At 50.6% G+C, this 27,775-nt stretch overlaps 1 protein-coding gene across 2 annotated transcripts in view; it reads right to left on the bottom strand.

Annotated features, from left to right (window-relative positions):
• The window catches only part of ACSS2 (acyl-CoA synthetase short chain family member 2), a 31,578-nt gene extending 6,993 nt beyond the window's left edge, over window positions 1-24,585 (bottom strand). The window contains exons 1-10 of one of the 2 annotated variants that reach the window (XM_048321673.1): window positions 24,427-24,585; window positions 23,988-24,183; window positions 7,094-7,185; window positions 6,491-6,594; window positions 6,134-6,206; window positions 5,272-5,347; window positions 4,264-4,378; window positions 2,671-2,709; window positions 790-927; window positions 373-543 (exon numbers count right to left, since the gene is read on the bottom strand). In XM_048321673.1, coding sequence (XP_048177630.1) covers window positions 373-543; window positions 790-927; window positions 2,671-2,709; window positions 4,264-4,378; window positions 5,272-5,347; window positions 6,134-6,206; window positions 6,491-6,594; window positions 7,094-7,185; window positions 23,988-24,183; window positions 24,427-24,550 — 1,128 coding nt within the window. In that variant the 5' untranslated portion in view covers window positions 24,551-24,585. The remainder of the gene's footprint in view (window positions 1-372; window positions 544-789; window positions 928-2,670; window positions 2,710-4,263; window positions 4,379-5,271; window positions 5,348-6,133; window positions 6,207-6,490; window positions 6,595-7,093; window positions 7,186-23,987; window positions 24,184-24,426) is intronic. The other variant, XM_048321674.1, reaches the window with a different exon arrangement.
• Between the last annotated feature and the right edge of the window lie 3,190 nt (window positions 24,586-27,775).

The following is a 27,775-nucleotide window of genomic DNA, read 5'->3' on the forward strand; positions in this document are numbered from 1 at the left end:
GGCACAGGTCTCTGGCTCCCTGATCTGTTACACTGCCAAGAGAGATACAGGCACAGGAGTTAAACAACAAGTTGCCAAATCAGCATCAGCAGGGAAAACACCAGCCCCTGATCCAGTTTTTCCATTAACTCAGAACATCCCTGCTTCCATTGGTACACAAGGCTTGTACTTCTATGGGAAAGAAACAGGGAGCATTTGAAAAATTAACCAGCCAAAAGCCACGTGCAAACTACCCCTGTGAGCAGTCACCATGCCCTCCCTGGAGAGCACCACCCTTCCTCCCAGAGCCCTGCACACCATCACAGAGCAGTGCAGGGATGCAGCTCAGCACCACCAGCTCCCTTTTCCTGGAGTGAAGCACGCAGCACTCACCAACACGCTGGTGGCCCCGTTGGCCAGGGGTCCGTAGGTGAGGTAGGAATGGCCCGTTATCCATCCGATGTCGGCCGTGCACCAGTACACATCATCAGGTTGGTAATCAAACACGTATTTGAACGAGGTGGCAGCAAAAATCATGTACCCACCCACAGTGTGCAGCACACCCTGTGAGGAGAAGGCACAGGGGTGTCAGGGTGAGCTCCCACCCACACCCACCCTCATCCTGCCAGGCCCAGCTGAACATCACTGAGCTCCAACAGCAGCTGAGCAGGAATGACCAGCACAGCCCTTTTCCCAAGACCTCTGTGGCTCTTCTTCCTGCTGGGGACTCCCAACTCCCCCCTCAGCAGTTCCCCCAGCTGAGGGGTTCCTGTGGCTTGGCCTGTCCCGTGCAGGGAGCTGGGAGCACACCTTGGGTTTTCCAGTGGAGCCGCTCGTGTAGAGGATGAAGAGCTCGTCCTCGGCGTCGCACCACTCGGGCTCACACTCCGTGCTGGCACCACTCATCAGCTCGTGCCACCACGCGTCCACATCTGGGTTCCAGGGGGCCTGAGGAAAGCACAAGATTGGAAACAGGCTTGTCCAAAAACAAGGGAAGGGGGATGAGGAGAACAACCCAAACCTCGCCCCCCTCACGGGCCACCGAGGGAGATGTTCACAGCACAGCCTGCTGCAAACCATGCACCAGAGCTGCAGCTCCCACTCCAGAAGCTCCTTTTCACAGCCCACAGCCATGAGGAAAACCTTTAAACACAGTCTGCCTGCAACACCTGAAGCAGAGTGTCCAGACCGCAGGTAACGGCGATGAATCCCCGTGGGCAGCAGCAGCAGCCAGGAGAGGCCCTGCAGTAGCAGCTGCTCTGGGCTGTTCCCACAAACAGGCTCCTCCTGCCCTGTGGGGCTGCCCTGAGCTGCAGTCCCACAGCGAAGCAGCAAGCACAGCCACACAGCCACCTGTCCCACAGCCACCTGTGGGGATCCTGACAGCAGCACGGCCCGAGACAAACAGCAGCATGGTGGGATCACACTGCTTGGCCCTGCAGGCCTCCCAAAAAATCTGTTCTCTGGGTTTTTAGGTAATAACTACCCTGGTAAGAAGTGACTGCACCAGTGCAGAGCCACCCAGCGCTGGCTGACTGAAGATGCCAGAACTGTGACAGAGCCACCAACACCTGAGGCTGATGGGCTGAGCTCACCCTGACGGTTGCTCTGGCTGTCCACCTCTCCAGGGTGGTGCCACTGCTCAGGGCAAGACTTAACTTCCCTGACCTTCTCACCTTTCCTCAGAGAAGCTTGGGGGAAGCTGTGCAGGGAACATGCCCCAGACTCCGCTCAGACCTTCACTTCTCCCATCTCTGTGAGGGCAGGCACCTGACCCAGAGTCCTGCACATTTCCTCCTCACAGCGCCAGACTCCCCACAGCTCCTTCAGCTGCGGTGCACAGAGAGCAGCCACGGGGGCGCAGGGTGACTCTGTGCAGCCCTAAAGATGCTCATTTGACATCTGGAGGCACCAGGACCCCACAGCCCAGCACACAGCTCCCACACATGTGGTACCCAGGACATCAGCTGCTTGACAGCTTGGCACAACTGGGCCCACTTGGAAAGCCTTCATGGACCCCCAGGGCTCCTGGTTTTACCTGGGAAAGCAGTTTCCACAATTCTGTCCCACCAGCAAGGTCCCAGCCAGGCACCAGGTAAACAAGCCCAAGGGCATCCAGCAGTTTTCTCTTGCATCCCTCCTTGAAGGATCCCTGATTTAGCACCCAGCCTCCAGTGCCCCAGGGAGGAGGTCAGCCCCATGGCACTGTGTGTCTTTGCCTGCCCACTCTGGGGTTCCAGAAGCCACGTGAGGCAGGCAGAGTCCACATGCTGGCTCTGGAGCTCCAGGTTTGCTGCCTGTGGCCAGGAAGCTGCAGGTGACCCCTGCCAGCTTCCCTGCAAAGGGAAGTGCGTTGTGAGAGCTGCTGCTGATGGGCAGAGAGCCAAACCCTGACCTGGATGCTGACACTGCATCCCAGAGGCTCTGCAATCCCCTGGCAGCATGCTGGCCTGTGCCCAGGGGTCACTGATGTGGGTCTGCTTCTGGAAGCACTGGTGGCATTGCATTCACCCCACGCTGTGGGCAGCTCTGGCAAGCTGGGTGGGGTCTGTCACTGACATGCAGCTGCTGGTAGCCCGGTTAGGAGGGCACGTGTGGCCCTGCAGCCAGACCAGTTAGGGGAGGTGAGGAGCTGCATGGGAAGCAGAGAGGAGGTGCCAAAAAGAGGAAGGCAGTGCTGTGTGTAAATACCTTGGGATGGAGTCTCTGTGAGCTTTCAGTCTTTTTTTCCTGTTAAAAATCCACAAAGAGGGTGTGAAATCTGGGAAGTGGAGGATCCACACTGGGCTTTGCAAGCAGGGAGCTGGAAGCCCACAGGCCCGGATGCTGGGAAATCACCCTGGCAGCCTGGAAAACGCTCAGATCCAGGGCCAGGCCAGGAGATGCCCTGTGAGCAGAAGCCTGCCCATTCCATCACCTTCCCTGAGTGCCTCCAGGATAAGTCCCCAAGGCCACTTCCTGCACATGGCTGGCACAGAGGCACAGAGCCAGCACACAGCCCACAGACCATCCAATAGCCTCACACAAGCCAATGGCACAGTAAAAATGCATCCACGAGGGAAAAGAATCCTTAATAAAGTGTCCAAACAAGTAGAGCAGAGAGAGCCAAAGGGTAAGAGACACCCTCCAGCCACCCTCCAGGACATTCTGCACAAAAACCTCACCTCACCTACTGGAACCAGCACAGGGACAGGCTGCCCTGCAACCACTCTGCCAGGGAAACCTCACACAGGAACTCTGGTCTGCCCCTGTTTTCCCATTCCCTTGCATCTACCCTGCCCTCACAAGAGAAGGGGCAGAGCAGGGCAAGGAACATGGCCAGGCTGTCATACACAGAGCAACACCCCAATAAAATTAACACAGCTGAACGAGGAAAAGTAACTCGAAGGTAGAGAAGCTGCTGGACTTCTTGTTCCAGGGAAGTGCACAGACCACTCCTCCTGAAAGCAGAGTCTAAAGCTCAAATACTCCCCAAACACAACCCATTTCTGAGCCAGCAGCAGCCTGGGGATAACTCAGTGCAAATAATCCCCCAACACAGAGGGACAGAAGACAATGTTGCAAGATTTGGAGCTGTGGGGTAGCTGAAAGTAACCTGCCTTTGGAGCAGGTAAGGGCTGGGCACAGCGGGGCTGCTCAGCAGCCTCGGGAGATCAGCAGGCAGCCACAGCTCCACACCACCTTCTCCTCCTTCCAGCCCCATCTCACCACATGCCTCTGGCCCACATCCTTTCATCTGTTTTCAGCTGCAAGGGAAAGCCCCAGCCTGAGAGCTGACAGAGCCCCTGTGCCAGCTGCACACACCCTGCACTGCTCTCAGCAGAGGATTGCTGCCCTGTTGGGGGGCTGCACCGAGCCCATGCCACGAGCACAGATCTCCTGGGTTTCCTCTCCTGCTTCCCATGTCACAGCTACAGTGCAGCACAGCACTGGTCTTTGCACAAAAGGGGAGAGAGACAAAGGGCTAGGAAGGAAAAGTCTTGTACTGGGCAGAGGAAAATGGGCATCTTGTCCCTAGTGGCTTTGGAAGATGTACCCAGGGGTCCTGTGGGCTGGCAGCTTGGTGAGGGTGTTAAAGGAAGCAGCAAGGAGAGGATCTTGTTAAGGAAAAGGAACCGTTTTTCAGACCACTCACACTGCAACATCAGTAAGAAGGGGAGTAAACAGGAACAGGAGTCAGAACAGGAGCGTCCAGGGAATCACTGCAGTGGTTTTGCACTGATCCATTTGCTGGTCTCAGGCCCATGGCAATAAAACCCCCGTCTCATCCCACCAGGAACACACCTGCACATCCTGGCACAGCCTTTTCAGAGGGGGAGACTTGCTGCAGGTCCCATCCACTGTTATCTCTTCCCTGCCCAGGTGCTTCACCACGATGCACTTTTTCAAAGAGGATCCCCTGTAAAAGGCAGGAGCTGTCACACTGGGCTGCTCAGGGGCTGAGCCAGCCCTTCCTGGTATTCACAGGCAGCACTGGAGGCAGGGCAGGAGCCTGGAGCTGCTTTTGTTGAGCTGGAGCATTTGCTGCCATGCAAATTGCAGGTACACCATGAACTTCCAAGGACACCAGCCACAGGAACAGCTCAGAGAGCAGGAACAGTCTGTGTACAACTTACTGGGGATTTATCAGGTGTGATTCCTGGGGAGAAAGTGGGGGTCCCACAAGTCTCTCTCCAAGGACACTGCTGTCCTTACAAATCCCAAATTTGCCTGCCTGTGACCAGGAACAAGCCCTCCTACCAGGAGATACTGGTGGCTGCTCCAACCCCTAGGCATGACTGACTATCTCAGAGGGAGTAAAGGCTTCCAAAGCCTGATTATACATCAAGGAAAGGCGTAGGTGTTTGCCCCCTCATGAGGGCAAAGACAGCCTACAAAACACTGACAGAATGATCTTTATTTCCCTTCAACCCTGTCAGAGTATCAACACAGTCTCCACCAGTTAATTCCCAGCTTCAGGATCAACTTCTGTCCTCCCAGGTACCTATTTTTACAGACATAAAGACTTAGGTTTTCTTAAAGAGTTCAAATTTCTAACGTGCAGACTATCTGCCCTGAATTTCCATGTTTGCTCTAACACACAAACCCACATTCAGTCTCACACAAGCTACACAGATGCTGTGTCTGTAAGCTTGGCAAAGTCATTTCACCGTGATTATTTCCCTCTCTGTAACATCTGATGACTGTTGGTGTCAGACCTGCTGCAGAGTCTGCCCACCTATGACAACTCCCATTTGTGCAGGAGCAGATTCTGGCAGCAATGGCCTTTTTTACAAGGGAATCCAAACTTACCTGTCTTTACATTTCCGGATGGCTTCATCTGCAATGTGCTTCAAGTTGACCAGTTTGTCCCCTCGATAAAAGGCATCTGCAAAATGGTGAGGGAAACATCAGAGGGGCTTCCCAGCCAAGGCAGCCTGGGACAGCTGGAGCAACAAGCAGTTGCAGGACGGCAGAGCAGAGCTCATGCACTGGAGTGAGGGGAAGCAGACAAGCAGTTGATGGGAAAGCTTTCCTGATGCACCTTTTTAGCCTAGAGAAACTGATGCCAAAAGAAATGGTGGAATTCCTTCTCTGGGAGCGGTCCCAGTTTGACCTGACAAATCTCTTGGGAATATCCTGTGGGAAATAATCCAATGCATCCAGAACACAGACTGCAGTTTAGTGGGTCTGTTTCATGCCATGGGAATTTACAAAAATACTATTTCTTGCACTGTTGGAAAAACAGCTGGGGAAATGCAGTGGGCTTACATGCAACGACTGCCACATTCTTGACCCTTTGCTTTACAAGGCTGGGAGCTGCAGCAGGAATGTCCTTAAAAAACTGGGAAGGGTGGGAATTCTTGTATTAGGTCCGCCTCATCATACATCTTGCAAACATCTGGCTGACTTTGGGGAGGAACATGGATAAGAAGTGTTTGGAAACATGCTATTAGCAGCTGGTGACATCAAGCTTTACAGGACAAATTGGGGGGCTGCTTAGAGGCTTCACCACGTCCTGAGTGGGAAGCAGCACTTGGGCACAGCTACAGCACAGCATCCACCTTGGGAGGCTCAGCTGAGGCACTGCCCTTCCCTCTTGCACTTCCAGCTTTTAAAATAAAGACCTGTCAGCCAGGCAACAGGAAGAGAGTTGCTCAGATGTGTGTTTTACCTGCCGTGATGAGGAGAGAGCAACCGCAGTCAAGGATCCGCTCGCAAAGGGAGTCTGCAGAGAAACCTGCAAACTGCCAGAGAGCACACAGCAGAGTCAGCAAGGACACATAGAAACCCAGCCCCAAACCCCAACAGCTGCTGTGCAGCTCACTCAAAGCAAATGATTCACCACCAGGCACTGGTGGAGAGAGCTGGAGGAGCTCATTGCACAGTTAATGCAGGGAAACAGCAGCATCTTAATTAAGCTTCCATCCATCTCATGGTCAGCACTCGTCTTTCCAGCTCCTCTCCCAAAACCAAGAGCTGCTCCCCTCAGAGCTCAGCACCAAGGGCAGCACAGAGAGCTTGTTCCTACCACAACAGAGTGCAGAGCTCCAATCCTGGCACAGGCAAGCATAGCTACGACCAGCTCCAGGATCATTGGCAGGTAGATGGAAACCCGGTCTCCTTTCTTCACCCCTATGGAGGGAAGGAGAACATGGCATTTGTCAAAATGAACATGTTACATGGCAAAAGAACAGGATATAGAAATAAATTATTTTAATTCCACGTTTATATGCACACAATAAAGCTTCAGCTGGAGTTAGAGCTGAAGCAGCCTTGGGTTTTGCCTTTCAAGCACTAATGACTCTTGAGAGATGATGGCAATGAACCTCCATGTTCTCATCTGCCTCCCTGAAGGAAGCAGGAAAATAACCAGAGCCCACTTGTTGGAAAACCCCAGAGCACGAAGTTTTGAGCACTGATTTCTTCCTTATACAGGAAGTGTACCAGTGCTGACATTACCAGCACTGATCAGTTTTCACAGACAGAGCCAGGAATGAATCTGCAGGTTGCAGAGCAAATTGATGAGAATTACTCAACAGACTGGAAATCACACAAGAGATGACCCCAATCTCCAAACCCTTGGCCAAATGCCTCCCCAGTATCCAGTGCTCCTGTTGCCTCAGCTGTGTACCTTGGCTGCGGAGGACATTGGCAAACTGGCAGACTTTGTGCAACAGCTCACGGTATGTGATTTTTGTGGAATCTCCAGGTTCATTCCCTTCCCTGGAAAAGCAAGATAACATTTGTTACTGTGCAGGCAGTACAAGGTAAGAGTGAGACTGAAAACTGCTCTGGCCAACAAATATGTCCTCACCTGCCCTTCCGAGCAAACCAAACTCCAGAAATCAAATTCTGGACTAAAGTTCTCCAATAGTAGGAAAATCAGTTCAAGTTCCCACCTCTGTGTAGACCACTACTGAAAGCAACTGAATGTGTGAAATGGAACTACGTGGCACTTTCAGAGAGGCAAAAAGAGTCCAACAGAACCAAAGCTAAGAGTGCACCGGCTCAGGAGCACTCTGGGATTTATGGCATGGCTCCCTCACTCCTGGCTGCTTACGCCTGCAGATATCTCTGCATGAAACATGGGCCAGTGTGCAGCAACACCCAGCCCCACATACCTGACATCTGATGGGCTGGGATGGGATGCCAAGGGCTGCCTTATTTTCCAAGGTCATATATAAATACACCCGTGTATGTTTGTTTAGTGTCATGCCTGCTCTGCCTTATTCTGCCCGTGGTCCTCCGTGAACCAACTCCGGGCTCCTGCAGCCCAGACTCTGATGGGAAGACGAGCCAAGGGCTGCACCCGGAGAAGGGACAGGAATGTCATATCCCCAGGGAAATGGCTTGCTACTGAAGTAAAAACCAGCTAATTTTAATGTGACTCAACACTTCAGACATGCAAATGTGGTGGCACTCCCAAAGGATCAGGAAATTCATAAAGAATTTGACATGACTTCACACTTGGAGCAGCAGCACTCTCCTACACTCTGGAAGGACACAGACACATTTCCAGGTCTCTCCAAGGCAGCCAGCACAGAAACGCCAGTGACCCATAGATGAATAAGGGTATCACATCACTCTCAGCTGCCAGTGCTTCTGGAAAAGTGTCCCCTTAGTGTGTGCAGCCAAATGAAAAGCAACACTGGTGCTGGGGAGAGGCCAAGAAGCACCTCCATGCCAGTGGGGTGCACAACAGTGCTCCCTCAGGACTGCAGCCAGGCTCTGCCTAGCTCTGAAACAGAAACCTCACTTCTTCAACACATCAAACAGAGCACTCCAAAACTAAGTATGGAATTCTAGCAAAACCAACCACTTCTGCCAGCAACACAAACAGCAGGAAGGCTTCTGGGATGCAGAAATGCAGAAATTCTGTAAATCATGCCATTCTGTGCCATCACAACAGTGACCACGTGCTCCAATGGCAGACATGGTCCTGGTGGAGAAACCACAAGAGCTGGGGGAGCCCCACTGATACAAGCTCTGCTCCTGTCCCACACAGAACAGGGGTTCCAAAACTGGTGGATACACCTGGATCATCCCCTTCAAAAGCTACTTGTGGATCTGCTGCTTACACACTTGACTCATCCCTCTCGATACCCAGTTACGCTCCTGGCTTCCACAGTGCTCTGCAGCAATTGGGACCATGATACCTGCACTGACACAGGACAGGGAATCTTCCCACCACTGGCTGCTGGAAGGGTGATTCTCTGCTTGATCCTTTATGCAAGTTTGGCCCCTTCTAAGTGCAAAGGGGAGAGACACAAGAATACAGATCAAAAGCAAAGTGTGGGAGAGTGAACCAGAGGCCAAGGCAGGCGGCTCAGCCTTGACATCCCAGCAGTTTCCTCTCCTTTTCCCATCACAGCCAGAAGCATCACTTTGAGCTAAATGACATGTGAAACTATTAGTCAAGGTCCCTTACAGCAGGATTCTCAGCTAGGAAAGGGAAACCAGGAAATCAGTTTCCTTTTTCATTCTCTTACTTGAGGTCAAAGATCCAAGAGCTGATTTCAGTGCTGGGCTGTGCAGCTGTTACTGATCTGGCTCACAGGAACAGCATCTGCTTTTGCTGTGTCTGGCTGCACACTGAGCGCCTTCTCTCACCATCCAGGTTTTCCTTTGTCCATCTACATCCAGGCTGGTGCTGTGCAAACCTGCTTGTGACCAGACGTGCAGGATCACTATGCATGCAACTCTGCCCTTAGCCACGAGCCTTGCTATGGAATAGATTTTCAAAGACAATTATAATGCTTCCAAATGCAAGCTGGAGCATCCCAGCCCACTAATCCCTCACCTGAAGGTCACTGGGGTCTGCTGGGCACCACAGGCAGGCCCTTTGCGAGCCAGCCCCCAGCTCAACAAACAGGGCAGGGTGGAAGGATGTCCCTTTGTCTGTGCTCTGCCCCAGCAAAGTATCCAATTACAGCCTTTACTAAGAGGGGAACACACTAGGAGGGAAGACTAGCACAGGCTGCCCAAGGCCCTGCGTGCTATTTGGGGGCTGGTAGCTGAGGGGAGAGGCAGCCAGGTCACCCAAGCTGTGGGTTCTCAGGGCAGCAGCCCTGTGACCCCTCAGGCAGAGCTGCATCGTGCACACAGTGCCCATGAGGGACACGGACCTGCCCAGAGCCACCTGGCACGAGGCACCGCTCGGACATTCCTGCTCTCCCTGCACATGAGAGGCACATCTCAAATATGCCAGGTCCTCCTCCTTGGCAGGATTCCAGAGGGACATTCAGGCCAAGGAATGTACCCAGGCTCGTCCTCAAGGTCAGAACACATAAGGCACTGCAGGAGAAGCACAGAGTAAAGTCAAAGAGAAGTTAAAACTTCTGCGAGGATTTTCAGGAGGCTTTCAAAGTCCTCTCCATTTATTTGCGTGACTGCAAATAAACAGCTCCTCTACCACCAGCGGGGGAAACCTCAGGCTTCATGTTTTAAGAAGACCTTGTGCTCAATGAGAAACAAACCATGCCACTGCTTCTACAGGACAAGATGCCTCCTTTCAGTGCATCTCCAGCCAAGGCCTTGAGCAGTCTCTCAAGAGCAGGCAATTGCTTTATGTCTCCTTGCATCTGAAAATAGTCTGGAGTGCCCACAGCTATACTCAGCAGGCTACAGTAGCACTCAGACTGCTCCGTCCTCTGCTCTGGCACAAAAGCCCAGTGAATGATGGATTTTAGAAAGGGCATTTAAAGGAATGCCCACTTGCATGCTATCAAGTACTCTGCATCAAAAGCGAGCCTGTAAACTCCTGGCATCCAAATTCTGCCAGCAGCATCTTCCCAATGGTGCCCATCTGACATAAGCAAGAGCATCCGAGCATCCCACATGGGCTCCCTTGTCCAAATTCAACTGAAAAAGAAATAAAACTCCAAAAATAACCCTCACTCTTCTGAAAACAGCACTGCAGAACTCACCTCCGCAGTTCTAACCCCACCAAATCCAACACCCCCCAAATACATATTTTTTTAAGATCTGGTGGTGAAAATAGTTGGCAGCAGCACTGCTGTGATTATTCGTGTGCAATCTGTGCTCTAACAGCAAGGCTTCTTCTGAAAGGAAAATCCAATTCTCAGCTCCCCAAACACCCCAGATATATCACTGGATGAAATATTTGGTGAAGTATAGTGAGTCTGACTTTTTTTTTCCCATCTTGAAACCGAGTCCTACATTTAGCAACTGTAATCCAAAATTTTACAGTATCATCTGGCCCATGGCAGGAATGCATTTGAGATTTTTAGCACTTGAGAAGCCTGTGTTTTACATATTGCATGTTGTGTGAATACTCAGCTGGAGAAAGGAGAGTTTTGGCCATATGGAATACATACAGAAAAAATTCTTCCCTGTGGGGGTGGGGAGGCCCTGGCACAGGCTGCCCAGAGAAGCTGTGGCTGCTTTATCCCTGGCAGTGTCCAAGGCCAGGTTGGACACAGCTTGGAGCAACCTGGGATAGTAGAAGGTGTCCTTGCCCGTGGCAGGGAGTAGAACTAGATGACCTCTAAGGTCCCTTCCAACCCAACCCATTCTAAGATCTCCACTGAACCACCCACTGACTCAGTAAATCCAAGTTTTTCACCTAAACACACAGATGCACAACCGGAGGCATTCTGAGGCAGGTCTTCTCCTAGAAATGGTGATTTGTTGAAGAAGCCAGGTTTCCTGCAAAGAGGAGAGTTTTGTATCTGCCTGCAGCCATTCCTTGCCAGGCCCAGACACCCCAAGGGCATGGGGGACCACCACCACCACCACAGTGTGCACGATGCACGATGGTAGCACCCAGCCCTGCTCCAAACAGATCCTTGTCAACATATGAAAGGCAGCACAGGCTCTGCAGAGCTCTTACCCTCCTGCTCCCTTCTGCCAGCAGTTAAAACATAGGGCTCCCCACTTCGGAGCAGGCACTGGGACACACAAAGCCCCATGGCACAGACCCTGCCAGCGTCCGAGCAAGGAACAACCACATGGAGAAGTCACACGGGCAGGGGAGGAAGAAAACATCAGGTGGGAAAGCTGAACACTCGTCACCTCTGTGGCACTACCACACTTACAGGGGGCTCACAGACTGCCTGCTCAGCTGGAGTTTGACCTTGGAGGTGCAGAGCCACAGAGCTATTTCACCTGGTGCCCAGGTAGTAAATCAAGGTTAAGCTTCCCTGTTAGAGCCACCACGCAGGTGAGCAAGTGATTTAGTGCTGTACATACATGGTGTAGGAGGGAAGGTGGTTTGTAGGAGCAGGCAAGCATTTCTGTAGAGCCCCATTAGCTCAGGCAGTTACCCTGTGGAGCAGTCAGGGATGCAGAGCAGCAGTGTGGGAGAGGGATGCTGTGCCCAGATGCTCTCCTGGGTATTTACACCAAAGCAGGTTAAGAAGTTACCGTCCTCTGCCAAGCACCAGGGCTGACTACAGGACTTTGTAAAGCATGGTCTGCTTCACCCACTCATCACCTAACCAAGTGAGCCGAGCCCATCTCAGCTGTAGGGTGACAAACAGGAGGGAGGGGCAGGAACTCAGCAGCCAAGGGGACACACGCTTCCCAGAGCACCCAAACAGACCAAGCAAAGCTGACTTGAAAATGAATCAGCCATTGTTTGGCTTTTCTCTTTCACCACATTTCCAAAGAAAAGTTATTTGCATCACCTGTTTGAATAACAGATGACTACGACTCCCTAGGCAAAGCTGCCCCGGCATTGGCACGGAGCAGCAGGAAGCGTGGGGTGCCTCAGTGGCAATTACAGTTTTCAAAGGAATTAAAGATGGCAACTGTGGTTTACAAGGGCTACAACACCACTGATAAGGTGATGTACAGGAGAAAAGGAAGCACTAAAGCCAAGCAAGTGAAGTGTTAGAAGTTTTCAAGGTCTGCCAGACCATCTGCAGATCCACACAGCCAGAAACACAGAAATCACAGACCAAAGCAAGCTAAGGACAAAGCCAAAGCCTTTCTGATTCCTGAAAATGCTCCCACTGAGGACCAAAGGGGCTGCAGATCATTTAAGTTTCTCCTCTAAGCTCCTGTCAACACATCACTCAGCTTTTGCAAGGGCATCTAGTGACCGGACAAGCAACAATGACTTTAAACTGATGGAGAATAGGTTTAGACTGGGTATTAGGAAGAAATTCTTCCCTGTGATGGTGGGGAGGTCCTGGCACAGGACCCACAGTTGTCCCATTGCTGGAAATGCTCAAGGCCAGGTTGGATGGGGCTTGGAGCAACCTGGGCTAGTGGAAGGTGTCCCTGCCCGTGGCAGGGGGGTGGAACAAGATGAGCTTTAATGTCCTTTCCAATGCAAACCATCCTGTGATTGAGTAAAAGCAGTAACCCAAAGTTACCAAGCAGAGGTGTGGGGCATCTGAAAGGTAAATTTTCAGAGCACAGCAAACCATCTCAAAGCTACCAGGTCTCATTTTCTGACTGGCAGAGATGTGATGGCAGCCCACAGAGCAATTTTTCTTAATGCAGGACAAAGGCTCTGCATTTTCCCTATTGGAAAGCACCCTTAAGTAAACATGGATTCCCAGTTTGGAAAAGGCGTTGTAGGAGGGAAAGAAACCTTTACCAGATGATGCCATGTCACAGAAAGAATTTGCACAGTGGGGAACCACAGAGAGACTCAATGATCTCAGAGGTCTTTTCCAGCCTAGTTAATTCTGTGATCCTGGGACTCCAGTAGAGCACAGATGGCGACTGTGGCAATGTCCACCCTAGAACATCTCTGTTGCCATCTAAACTAAAACATGCTCAGAGCCCAAAATCCCTCCTAAACATGGGACCAAAAGCAGCATGAGAGATCTCCAGCTCTTGCTTCACCAGCAGCCTGTCCCCAGAGCAGGGTACAAGGTAAAGGAAGGAATTGTCCTGCTGTGGTGACAGCTCTTCACGTGCAAGGTCACCGGGGGCGGCCAGGAGAGCTCATGGCTCCCCGATCCATTCCACATCCAGAATTAGAGTAGCCAAAATTCCAGGCAGAGCTGGGCCCAGCCAGGCTCCTGCCATGTGGGAAATGTGCTCACGCGTGAGCCGCATGGGCAGCGAGAGCCCCGGGCGTGCTCAGCCACTGTGGTGTCAGCTGCTCACGCACCTCCTGCCACCACCTGGCCTCGGCTGTTCTTAGGACAGACCCAAAACTGCTGTCTGGAAAGGGTCTGCCTGGACATATCTTCCTTTCTCAGGAACAACAGCAGCCAAAACTGAAAAAAAATAGCATTTCTCCCTCTGCCCCAGCTTTGCTTATGCCATTTTAGAGAGGAATGGCACTTGAGTAAAGACAGCATTTTAAATCTGGTTTTGAGAAAATAGATACATTGGAGCATGAAGTTTGGGGAGAGCGGCTGTGCAAGATAATCAGAAAAAGACACCCTTTCATCAGAAAAAAATTCTGGTATTTGCAGGGATTGTTCAATATGGAAATGCTCTTAACTGCTCAAGCAGATGGGTCTGCAAAAAACTTCCATGAGAACATTTCATAATAACAGGGCAGACTGCCCAGCCCTGCCCATGCTTAGCGTCACTATCTCCCACCACAGTAATGTAAAATTCCCGAAGGAGTTCTGGGAAGCCTGAGGTTTCTGGAGCAGCAGGTTTACCAGAAAGGTCAACCCCACCATCACCATGCTTAAATCCCCTTGCGTCACAACATGGATCAAGAAAGAAGAAGTTGAGTAATGACAGAGCTCAGCTTGGGAGGGGCTGGTGAAAAAGTCTTCCTAGTGTGTTCAGAGATATTTGGCAGCACTGAGAGAACATTGTTGAGAAAACCTGGGAACACAAAGCCCAGGGAAAAGAAGAATCTTAACAGTTTAATACCATCACTTCCTAAACCCACACAGCTGACTGTGACAACTGCATTAAAACCATCCATCAATTTTCCCCTCCAGCGTCCCCCATACACTTAGGTAGGGCCTAACAAAGCTCTGCTCTCAAATCCATCTCTGAGCCAAACCATCCCGAAGTGACTTGAAGTAGATTTTAAAAAGCTGGTCACATACCTAGGATGAACGGGTTCCTATAGCTGTTAAGAAACCCAAACCAGCTGTGTCAAAGCAGGAGCCCTGTGCTCTGCAGGGCACAATGTTCTATGCTCAGCCCCAGGCCCATCCCCTCCAGCCCAACTGACTCCAACACAGGCACTGTGTTAGTGTGTATTCTACAGAACAGCTAAAATGGAGCTTATTTCTACAGGGACTATGGGCCACCATCTGCTCTTTGATCAGGGAATCAGTCCTCTACTCACCTTTAAAAACAGCCATATGGACATGCAGCCTACAAAGCAAACACCCAACACCCTGCATGGCTGCTACTGTCCCATAGGAAAACCACATCCATCTTTCTGTCCTTCCCTCTCATTAAATGCACTCCCAGCTACTCTTTGTATCTGCAGCCTTTCAGAAGCTGAACAAATACCAGAGGCATCTAAAGAAGTAATATTTACCTTGTGCAGCCCAACCACTGTTCACTCTGCCATACCCTGAGTGATCTTACACCACAGAGCCCAGCTGGAGGTGGACACTCCTCCAAAACCACTCTTTAACTATCAACCTACCAAAATTACCTCCAGTTATCCAGCTCATGCCAGGCTATGCCCTAAAATCTACTTCAAGCCCCTTTCTTTAGGCAGTGGGATGCTCAGACATCTCTAAAGGAATCAACACCTCCCACCTCACACTGCTGCTGGTTCATCAGCCAACATGGGCAAGTGAACTCAGTGCCGTGGGGTTTGTACAGTGTGTGCTCACACCTAAGAGCCAGAACACTCCAGGGGAACAGTTTTGGGGAAGACAGGATTAACAGCAGCTAACAAGTCCCTCTTCAAGGGAAATAGACTCTCATCCTGGAACACTTGACAAGATAAGTCATTTTACAAGTCATACAGACCACATGTGAATACCCTGCTGACGGTGTCAGCAGCCACTCTGTGCTGATGGGCTCAGCAAGGGGAATTTGCTCCTCTATGGCTTCACAGTTTTCCTACTTGCTTGATACTGAGTAACCATCAAGTCAAGAGGAAAAGCATTAACTCTAACTCTTACTTTCTGAAGTACTTTAAACCACAAGAGAACAACCAATGGAGACAAACGACGGCTTTTTGACTATTTTATTTAGGGGAGAGGTTTTTTAAAGCAAATTTTAATTACTTTTTTTGAAACAAAATGATCATATAGCATTGCAACAGAGATCATGCGCAAGACTCACCCAGCAGGTCACGGAGTTTGGCTGCCCTCAGCCAGCACTCGTAACCCCACCAGTCAAACCCACTGAATGCTGCAGAAGAATGTGAGAGTTTGACATGAGAGGAAACATTTGAGATGTTTACCATCAGTTTCTAAAGGAGCATGGACTATTTTTACCAGTCCAATGGGAGTAGGGCTTATATTCAGTACAAAACAGCTGATTCCTTGTTTAAACAATTTACAGTTGGGCTGTGGAATAGACCCTGGATGAAGCTTCTGTAAGTAAAATAATCAACGTGCTCCCTGCAGCTGGGAAATGCCCCATTTTGGGAAATAGCTGCATCTCTGGCTGGAACACTCTGCCAAATTCTGAAGAGCTTCTAGAAACACAGAAAGCCAGACAAGGCAATTTCAATGGAGGCTCAAACAATATCCATAAAGGTCATGGTAGGAAATTAGGCTTTTAATCAGATTTTTGGTGGACATTTCAACTCCATGCATCATAAACCTCCAGAGGTGACAGCCAAGTGTCACCTGCTGGAATGTCATTTAGGGAACATCTCTTAGAAGATGGTCAGTGGCATCAGGAATGGCAAACATGCTTCATTACCACTGAATGAAACATAAAACGAATGGTCTGGTTTGGAAAAGATCTTAAAGACCACCTGGTTCCATGGGCAGGGACAGCTTCCACCATCCCAGGTTGCTCCACGCTCCATCCAACCTGGCCTTGAGCACTCCCAGGGATGGGGCAGCCACAGCTTCTCTGGGCACTATCAGGTAGTCAAGTGTAACAAAGCAACCAGGAAGGCCCTCAACTTCCTTGAGGGATTCCCCCAAAGAAGGGAGGTGACATCTGTGAAAATGAATTCATGGAAAACCGCCAGGGTTCACGATTTCCTACCACACCTCATTTCGACATTTCCAAGTAATGTGCAGAAATGCAAACAGAGAACTGAAACCCTGCCCCAAAAAGGGGGAGGCAAGAGCTCTTGTGAAACCACTGGCCATCGACACTTCAGCCCAGGAGCTCTGAGCACAGAGAGTCCACCAGGCACAGCAAATGCAACAACCCACCCGAAAAATGCCACACTTGGAAAAAGCACCCACTCACACCTCTTTTGGCAAAGCTTGAGCATTTTGTCCCCTAATTGGAGCAAGTCTCATCCACGTGGAGCCGGAGTCCTTGTCCACTGCTGCTCCATTCACACCAGGGGAGAACACACAAGCGATTCACACAGCTAAAATAATCAGGTTTTCTAGTCCAATGAGCAAACTGAAGGCTCTGATCTTCCATGTCCTGAATCCATACAGAAGTTCACCATCCTCTCCGTCCATGAACTCCATTTATCCACCTCAAGTTTCAAATCTCCTGCCAATATTTACAATATGCCATCATGGCACAACCACGGTGCCCTTCCCTACAGTAATCAAGTTTTCTTAAAACACAGCCAGTTGCCTGTACTAGCTGCAAGCAAAACAAGACAGAAGTTTCACAGAAATGGGAAAATCCAGGTGCCACTGTCAGTGCACACACACCCCTCATACTGCCCCAGGTAGTCATTGTACAATCACATCCCCAGAACCATGCAGAAAGGCAGCATTGCACAGGGTATAAACCAACATTTTTGGGTACGGGTGGAAGCAGAAATTCATGAAAAGTTATTAAATCCCTTGTGCTGGACCTAGAGAGCTGTCAGAGCAATGAGGAGGATGAGGAAAAAGTACTAAGTAAGAAGATAAAAGCTGTCACTGGTGTAATTTACGCAGCAGCGTTGCAGTTGTGTTCACAGCAGCTCAGCCAAGAGCCTCTTAGACTGAACCAAAGTACCATGTTGGGTAAGAACCACAGCTGATGTTTTGCCTCCAGGAGCAACATCAGCAGCAGGAGATGCTGTTTCTGGAGCACGTGGGCCTGGCCACCATCAGCAATTCTGTTTCAACATTGTCCTTGGCAGTCCTGCTGCTGACCCTGAAGAGTGACCACTGAAAGTGAGGAAGCAAAGGGCAAGGCTAAACCAGCTCCACAAAAACACTGTTCTTCCAGGCACACTTGAATTACTTTCTTGAACAACTTTTTGTGGGAAAGCTCCCGAAGGTGGTCTGAAAAGAGCCATCTCCGTGCGCTCAGTGCCACCGGCCTCGTGCTCGGGCAGCTCTGCCAGCAGCTCCACCACCTCTCCCAGTGACCCTGTTTCACTGTACCCCTAGGGATGCAAATCAGATTTACTGGTTCCCAGGACTCCCTCCATTGCCCTCTCTGGGCAAAGAGGGGCTGGCAACCTCCCAGCCCTTGGCACTGCAACCTTTCGCAAACACCACCAGCATACCCTGGCCAGCAGCTCTGCAATTCCACATTCAAGTTCCTGCCCCCCATCTGGGGCACATGCCATTTAATCCTGGGCACTTACGGACATCTCACTTGTTTATCTGGTCCAATACCTTCTGGATATTCCCTTGTATTTATATAGATGGATGCTGTATCCCTGCCAGTAGCAGCTACCAAAGGTTTCTGAGCAAATGGCTGGGAACAAACAGATCCAACAAAACCCAAATGAAAGCTGCTCCCCTGATTCAAGGCAGCTGAGCTGCTCTCCCAGGCAGGAGAGGTTAAACAACCCCTCTCCTCACTGCTCTGCCACAGAGCAACCAACAAAGTGTTGCCTGAGTTCCTTCTCTCTTAGCAGATTTGACTTAACAGAGAAGAAAAATCCCACTCTGTCTCCAGGAGCAGGATTATGTGTTATTTGAGCTCAATAAAAACTACTTCCAGAGAAAATCTTCAATAACATGGAATGCCCTCCCATGGAGGCACAAGTCCAGGGGTGCTTCTGAGTGGGCAAAACCACAGGAGACCACAGGCACTGGGTGATCAAGTGGTCACCAACATTTAATATCTGTCCCTTTCCTTCCTTGCACTGCATAGCAGAACAGCACGAGGCTGAGAGCACTTGCCAGCTCCCTGCTCCTGCCCTGCCTGGCATTCGGGGATGGAAGAGGCTCTGCAGAGCAGGAATGGGGCTTGAGATCTCCAAAACATCAAACTAATCACGCTTCCCAGCATCTCCCTGCAAACCAGCAAGTGTACCTGACAGGGATGAGTCAAATTCTGCTTTCAAGTCAGCCCTTGGAATGGAAAAACAACTTCCAGTGACTCTGAGCATGCCAAGTGCTTGAGTACCACAGTGCTCAATCTGCTGACTCACAGCATCCAGGAAAGCACACTCCACACATGCCTGAGGAGGTAGCTCGCTGCTCTCAAATCTTTATTTCATCCCTTTGGCACAACTGCTCACCTGGGAACTACCTTGGAGATTTCACTAGTAATGAACAGGATGGAGGATGCAGCACATGAGTCCAACAGAAACACTTGGGTCAGAAGAACCTCAAGACATGACAGGAGAAAATAGGTCTCAGCACGCACATATAGAGCCCTTGGTAACAAGTTTTAGATCATGATCCCTGTTTTTTCCAGCCCCTCAGGCCAAACCGAGAACCTCAAACCCTTAAGCTGGAATCACCATGCTGCCTTGGGGCAGCATCACCTTCTTATCTCATCCCCAACCAAACCCACAACAAGACAACCAGAGCACTTACATGAATTTAATTTTAAACCCATCATGACCTTGCTTCAAACAGCCCACAACCAAAGTTGGAGACTCCATTCACTTATGGAGAAGGGAGCTACACCTGAGGAGAAGCTGTGAGTCCCTCCTGTCCCAGCCTGTACTTACATACGAGTGTCCAAACACTAACCAGCACAGCACTAACCACACTGCTTGGTGACTGCCTAGAACTGGGAGAGGAAACATTTCAAAGAAGCCAGGAAAGCACATGACTTGGACATGTCTGAGCTACTACACTACTCCCTGTTTTAATACCATGTTTCTGTTGATGCTCCCTCTACTGCCACTCCTGCACTACCCACGCAGCTCAGTCAGGGAGGGCCCCACAACACAGGGATGCTCCCGTTTGGAGGGATGAGAAATGCTGTCTGAAGCACCCAGTTTTGTCATCCCCTCCCACACTGGCAGATTTCACAAAGGCCACCAGAAAAGAGCTACACTTTCCATGATAGAATCTACAACTATCATTGCCTTGAAGATTTACGAAGATTTACAGCTTCGTAAAATACTCATACATTCAAGGTAATTTATTACCTATTTTAGGTGCACATAATGTGCCTGATCTCCAGAAGCAGAGCACTGTATTGTTCAGCTGTGCTTCCAAAATAATTATTATCTGCCAAAACCAGCAATCTATTCCTTAACACGCACAACAGGGAGATGACATGGAATGCTGAGGAGGCACCCCAGAAAGGGCTGTGTGGGGCCACCCCTTTTCCCATAGAGAATCCCCATCAGGAAAAGAGCTGTGCTGAGCCTGGGTAGTGCTGTGGGCATGAACTAAACCATGCACATGCCCGCAAGTGTGGATCAGTAAAAGCAACCTTCCCAGTTGTGAATTTTGTTCTTTAAACAAACTGTGATTTAGTCGTGTACTTTCATCACCAGAAGAGCCTTGAAAGAGACTGCATCACTGGAAGGGTAGCAAGTCATCCAGGAAGTTACAAAAGAATTGAAGGGTCAGCTTGACACAGGAAGCCACAATCCTGAAGCCAGTGGAAGCAGCAGAGCCAACTGCACCATGTAGAAGCCAGCTCCAATTAAGCACTTGGAAAGGCTGGATGCTAACAGCCAGCATCCTCTGCCACAGCATCTGTGCACATGACAGATGTGTGGGGTGGTTGGTTTGTTTCTTTTATTTATTTTAAACATGCTCTTATAGTTGTTCGGTTTTTTTCTTACAGAAGGTTTTATTGGAAGAAACCTCAAGGCTACAAGGCCCTAAATCCATGATTACATTTTAAAGTCAAATCATATAAAGAAACCCCAACCAAACAAACCACACCTCCTAATTTTATATTTGCATGTCCTGTTTGTTCCAGACCCAGAAGAGGCACTTATTATTTTGTTAAACAAAGCTCCAGTAAGCTCTGGCAGCCTTTACTCTCTTTATTGCTCCTTTCTAGATGTGTAATGTCATATGCCAATATAAAAAAGCAGAAAATGAATACACTCTCCCAGAGATGGCAGAAGCCAGAAGCACCCAGCTAAGCCCCACCTCCTTAGCTACAGGGACTCTAAAAACAAAGCTCTTCCTCCTGTCCCTGGTCCCACCAGGCACTACCAGCACTGCAGCTGGGGTAACTGGTTTGAGAAACAGAGGCACAGGTTACACACAGAACAGGCCTCACCCAAGTATTTTCATACCCTGGGGTCTAATTAGAGAGTTTTGCAACAGGTGTTGGTTTTTTTTCATTCCCACCTGGTTATATTTTCACCTCCACAGGCTGCCCAGGCTGAAGTTTATATGAGATTATTAACAGACACTTCAGCACAGAACTAAGGGCTGTCCCAAGTGACTTAGGCATGTCTACAGCAGGGTGAAGGAATACTGTGCTCCTGCCCTAATTAACCACCCAACACAAAGTCCCCAGCACTGCTGCAAGTCCCCTTATCATCCCAGTAGCTGGTCCGGTCCCTTTCCCCTGCAAGGCCCACAAGAGTCACCAGAGGTACCCACCTGCACAGCAACTGCTGTTACTGACCTCAGCCTTTGCACACCATTATGAAAGAGATTTCACTTTTGAGAGCAGCACTTCATCAGAAGCATTTCCTGGAGCTTCTGTTCCTTTTTTTAGGCCACATCAACAATACCAAGCAGAGAAAGAGGAATCAGAAGCAACAAAACCAGAAATATTTGTAACGTTTGCAAGCAGCCCGAGATACCCTAGTGAAACAGGCAACAGGGAAAAATCCGTGTTTCCTACCAGCTCAGGATGGCCATTTTGAACGACACAGTCCTAACAGCACCATGAAGACGACACCATGACAGCAAACATCACCTATGTACAAGTTCTGCAACATTAGGCAATCCCATGTACTGCCCTTTGTGCTGAAAACGCAATTCCATGTGGCTTGGGATTAGACCCTCTGAGTGGAGCCAATTTGGGCAGTCCTGGGCTGCTGGTGGTGCAGGAACCTTTAGAGCAGCTTGGCCATAACAAACCCCGATGAGCCGCTCACTCCCTCCCATCCATGCAAGACCGGAGACAGCCACAGCCAGCAGTTCTGAGTTTTGTCAGGACACATCGCTTCTCAGAGACACTCAGCAATGCCTCCAAACATTATTCAACTTTTCCCTAACTTCCTCCTCTCTGAAAGCAAAGACCATGGTCCTGTACCTTTTCAGAGCTCTCAGAGCTGGGCAGTCAACAAAATCTTGTTTTAAGTTCAGCACCTTTCCCATCTAGCAGGCTAAGACTTTCTTAGAAGCAATCAAGTGGCTCAGGTGTTCAAAAATAAAAAAAAAAAACCTCTTCAGCTTTCAGAGGCTTTAATTTCTTTTTTGACCTTTTATACAGTGTGACAAGTCTCAACAAGTTTTAGGGAGCCAGGCTCATTCCAGAGTGTTAAACACAAAACTTGAGAGGACAAGATGACAGAAATTAATTATTGTTTTGTTTTGAAGAAAACCACCTGCCCAGAGAGGAGGAATTTTATGAGTTGCAAACCTCAGCTCCGCTTTCTCAAGTCCTCAGTGCCACAGGTTTGCAGGCCAGTGCCACACACGTCGCACCTCTTCCCTCACTCCCACCGGCATTCCCAGCTGACAGCTCCACACTACAGTGCCTGGTCACCTGTGACAGAGCCACACTAGGAGAGTTTACCCCAAAACAGTCAGGGGAAACTCTCTGCTAAGGAGGAAGAGAGACTTTATTTTTTTGCACTGTGAACACCATGACTGACAGCCACCCACCATTTTCATATCCACTCCAAGCTTTGCTCAGCATCACAAATACCCCCACAAAGGCTGCCAGAATAACCAACAAGAAAAATGTCCACCAAGCCCAAATTAAAACTGTAGGGTGCTGCCTTGCTGTCACACAAAGATTTATGAACATGAAGAACTCAGTCCCTCAACAAACCCCAGCACAGGACCAGCACTGGCTGCCAAATGACTTTGTTTGCTGGCACACCTTTACCTGCATAAGTTTACAAAGGAGTTTTCATTCAGAAACTGCAGTCATTTTACATCAGAGTGAGCTAGAGAATCTATTTAACTAGCAGGGAAGTAAACACTTTCCAGCATCTCACCTGTGCCTTATCAATATGATTATCTGCTAGGCAGTGTGTGTAATTCTTTCACTGAAGCAGAAGGGCTATGGATAGAAACTGTAGAAACTCTATGAACCCAATTTTACAGCCACAGACACACTGGTATAACAGACACACTGGTATAACCATGTTCCTTTCAGCAGCGGAGTGGCTCCCCGTCAAATTTACACCAGGTGACTCAGGGGGACCTTTAGCTGCACAATAAATCACTTAGAGTATCTGATATTTTTATTGCAATGATATTAGGATTTCTCCATCTGCTCTGCTGAAGGGAGTCACCATATCCCAATGAGTTATTGCATCCCTACTATGGGGTACATTTAATTGTGCTTCTGCCCTGCCACATACCCAGGCAACAAAATACCAGTTCAAGGGAAACAGCAAAATGCATGGGAGAGCCAGGCACAGCTCTGTCTGAGGACACAGCTGTGGTGCCAGCTGAGCTAGTTCAGCAGGAGAGCATTACTTCTGGAGCTTGGACATCACCAGTGAAACCTACTTTGTCTCAATATGAAAATTAAATTTCACATGGATTTTAACACTAGTAACTACTCTGGTAAAAAAAACCCAGAAACATACTTCAGATAGGGTTGCAAGCAACTTTTCTTCCCAAAGGTAGAGAAGCCAGTCTTTCTGAAAGCACCACACATTCAAGTGCAAGAAATCCACACATAAGCTCAGGTATTAGAACCTTTCTGCCACAGGAGCGGAAACTTGCCAGACCCACAAAACATAAACACGGGAGATAATGGGGTTTATTAGCTTTTAGCTGTCGGATGTTGGCTGTTCCTCATCTCGTGCCTCTACCCACATCCACCTCGTTCACCAGGGAGTTGTGGCACCTGCCTCGCTCCTGTCTGACCGCTCTGAGCTCTCAGCAGGTACAACTGCAGAGGCAGAGCTGCGAGTCAGGCGCTCCCCACTGCTACGCCGGGCACTTCGGTGCATCCCAGGAAGGGCAGAGAAGCTTCTCGGGAAGGGCAGAGAAGCTTCCCGGCACAGCTCTTCCCAAGGACACTGCAAGCAAACACGTGCTGAACCTATCTAAAGATTAGCCCCTCTCAGGTTTTATGTTTTCATTCACCTCAGTAGAAATCGACACTGTTTGTATACTTTAGGGTGCTATTTACACATCTTCTCCACAACAATAAAAACAGAAACTTACCAGTAAAAAGCAACTTTGTCCCCAAGCTTCTTCTCATTGACATTTCTGTCCAGGAGATTGTAGCAGATGTTGGTGGTCGCTCCTTTCATCCACTCGATGAAGATCTTCCCCTTGGTCACGTCGAAGTTGTACTTCAGGAAGGGGCCCGTGTGCTGACGCTTCCAGTAGAACTCTTTAGCGATGTCCCCCCAAAATTCTGCAAAGGCAACGGGCGCCGGAGCCCGTGAGCGGGAAACAGGGATGGGGAAAGCAAGGAAAGGAAAGCGGGGATGAGGGAAACGGGGATGAGGCACGTAACATTCGTGGCGACACGAGGGGGACCCCCTGCGCACCTCCCACGCGGGGGTTCGCGGAGGGCTCCCCACAGCCCCGCGGGCAGCCCCCGGAGGGCCCGGGCAGCCGCCGCCCCGCCGCGCCGGCCCCGCGCGGCCCCGCTCACCGTGCGGCTCCTCCACGGAGCGCTGGTAGAGGCGCTGGTAGTGGGGCAGCGAGGGGACATGGGCCGCGGGCAGCAGCTCGGGCCGCGGCCGGTAGAGCCGGGCCTGCTCCCCCGGCAGCACCATGGCGAGGCGCCGGGGCTATGCGCGGGCGGGGGCCGCCCAGCCCCGCTCCGCCGCCGCGCCGAGCCGGGGGCGGGCACGGCGGGCACGGCCCGCCCTCACGGCGGAGCGGGGCGGCGGCCATGTTCCAGAGCGGCCGTGTGCCCCGCCGGCGGGGGCAGCGTGCCGCTGGTGTCCCTGTATTTCTGGTGTCCCCTGTGTCACTGCTGTCCCCTTGTTTGCCGTGTCCTTTCTGTCAGCGATGTCCTCTGTGTCAGTGGTGTCCCCCTATCAGCCAAGTCACCCTGCAGCCATGTACCCTACCCGCCGTGTCCCCCCCGTCAGCCGTTTGTCCCCCACCAGTGGTGTTCCACTACCAGTCACGGCCCTTCTGTCAGTGGTGTCCCCCTGCCGGCCACGTCCCCGCCATCAGGGGTGAGTCCCCACCCTGTCAGCAGTGTCCCCTGTCAGCGGTGTCCCCCTGACAGCCGTGTCCCGCTGTCAGTGCTGTCTCTGTCAGCGGTGTCCCCCCGACAGCCATGTCCCACTGTCCCCTGTCAGCCCACGGCCCCCTGTCCCCCCACCATCAGCCCTATCCCCCCATGCCAGCAGTGTCGCCATTTAACTGTGCTGCCCTGTCAGCCACCTCTCCCTCGTCAGCAGGAGCTGTGTCCCCTCCATGCCAGTCCCTGCCACTTTGCCAGGCGAGGGGAGCAGCCCAGAGCGCTATCCATGAGATCCAGCCCAAACACAAGCCAGCAGACATGACCAACACTCCATGCCTTGTCCCCCTGGAGAAAACAACTTTCATTTGGATCCATGACCCTCCACTTCCCCTCCATTGAGCTGTGTGAACACAGCAAGCTGTGGCAGTTCACGGAGCACCTTTCTCCTGCAAGAACATTTGTACAGATCTTTTGAGGTAGTGAGAAATTAGGCTTTTTCTTTTTCTTTTTTTTTCACTTTTTTTTCACCAAGAAGGCAGTCAAATGCTGGAACGGGAGCCCAGAGTAGGAGCAGGGTCACAGTCTTTAGACAAAATTCAACAAGATAAGCCCCTGAGTAACCATGCCCATTGGAGCAGGAGGCTGGAGCTGGAGTCTCCCAAGGACCAACGTGATTCCAAGAGTCTGGTCTCAGAGCAGGAGTTGCCTGTGGTTGTACCTCCTGCAGCAGACTCTCAATCCTTGACATTAAGCCCACCTGCCCCTACAGCATTGCCTGCCCCTATGACATTGCCTGCCAAGAAGATATTTCTTAGGCAGGCTGCCAGAACCTCAAATTCCTCTTCTCCACTGGGGAATATCACCCTTTGGAGCAAAGCACTGCTGTGCCCAGGGAGCCACCTGCCCTGGGAATTTTGTGCTGGTTTGGGCCAGGGCCAAGGTGGCACACTGTCAGTGAGCAGGTACAGCCTGCTCTGGTATCCTTGGGTTTTCCATGGTTTTGTGCACTCCCTGGGAGCGTTGCCCTTCTGTAGACAGGAGGAGACACAAACCTGTGGACTGGTGAGCATCGTCTGCCACTCCAAGCAATGTCATTTCCATTAAGGATGCTCCCTAGTTTTGAAGGGTGTACCTGTGCTGCAGCTCCCTGCTCTGGTGTCAGTTTGCTGCCTGCCCACACTGCTTCAGGGCAAAGATTCTTCTGTGACCCCATTTAGGAGGACACAGCTGGTTTACTCTGAGGTGAAACCCAGGAGTAGTTCAGGTGATATCTCCCTCCATGGACTGTGTCCTATGGACAGTATCACTCCAGACATACTCTCTACACACCTCCAACATGAGCTCAGCAGGATTTACACCCCAAATCTGTCAGCCACCCCCACACCACACTGTAGCCCGTGTAACAAAGCTTCCTCAGCCATGTGGTATAAAATCCCTGTCCTGGAAAGCTATTTCATTGTTAGTTACAGGGGAAAAAAAAAAAATCACAGGAAGAGCAGTGTGCAGGGTCTCGATCACTATCACATGGATGAAGGTGAAATCTCCAGCACAAGTCCAATCCATCCAGATGCCCAGTTTTAGCACATTCCTCATTGGACTTTCAGCCTGGGATCACCAGTTTCTGAGCCCAGGCTTTCTTTGTAGGTAGACCAGTAAGGATACAGCCAAATCCTGCAAAATACTTCCCCTCACCAGCCAGCAGTATCATTACCTCCAAGTTCCCTATTACAAAAAGTGGGGGGTTTTAAGGAAAAGTCAATTTGTCTCTGCAGCCTGGGCTCTCTGACAGGCCTATTTTTGAAGCTCCTCAGGAGCTATAGGAATTGCACTCCAGCACTCCCCTTGGATCGATGGTCTGGGCACAGCCCCATGAGTGTCTGGGTACACTTGGCACATCATTTAACAAGCCCAACTGGAAACCACACTGATCCTCTCCTGAGAAGTGGGACAAACCCAGCAGTTCTGATGTCCTTCAGACTCCACCTCAAGCTGAAAATTTTCTGTTATGAGTTGCCGACCTTCAGCTCTAGCAGCCAGTGTCCCAGGGATTTGGCATTTACCAGCAGCTTTCTAACAAATCCTCCGTCCCCCTAAGTGCCAGGAAGGGGGCTGTCATTCACCCCACTGCTGCAAAAGGGCTTTGTCACTCTCCTTGTCACAGGACAGTGTCCCAGAGCCAGTGAAGAGGTGGTTTGCAGATCTGGGAGGCACCCTCTGCTTCCCTTCTCATTGGCCTTTTTGCTTTTGGTGATTTGTTCAGCTGAAATTCCCCACCAGCCTCAGTGACAGCATGATTTCTGTCCAGCAACTGTTGCCTGAGTGTGCAGGACATTCTGAGCCACAAGGCTGGGGCAGCACCACATCCCACCAGCCCACAGCTGTCCTTCATCCAGCGTTGTCCAGCTTGGGCTGCTGCAGCCAGGGAATTCAGTTGTTGTGCTGCAGCTGTCCGCAGCTGTGGCCCAGGAAGCTGCCTGATGGGGAGAGGGTGCATCTCCTCTCAGAAAGCACCTGCAAAGCAGAAAATTCCAAATAGCCTCCTATTGTTTTCCCAAGCTCTCTCCTCTTCCAGTGACTGTCAAAGCAGCTGTGTACAGGATTGTGAACCACAGAGGTGGTACCATCAGTCTGACCCCCACAGCACAAAAAGCCCTCCTCACATTTTCATTTCAGTGTCTCACAGCTGCAAAAACACTGAATCATGGGATGCTTTGGGTTGGAAGGGAACTTTAAGCTCATCTCATTCCAACCCCCTGCCATGGGCAGGGACACCTTCCACTAGGCCAGGTTGTTCCAAGCCCTG

The sequence above is a fragment of the Corvus hawaiiensis genome, chromosome 17 (assembly GCF_020740725.1).
Source record: "Corvus hawaiiensis isolate bCorHaw1 chromosome 17, bCorHaw1.pri.cur, whole genome shotgun sequence".
Taxonomy (NCBI): Eukaryota; Metazoa; Chordata; class Aves; order Passeriformes; family Corvidae; genus Corvus; species Corvus hawaiiensis.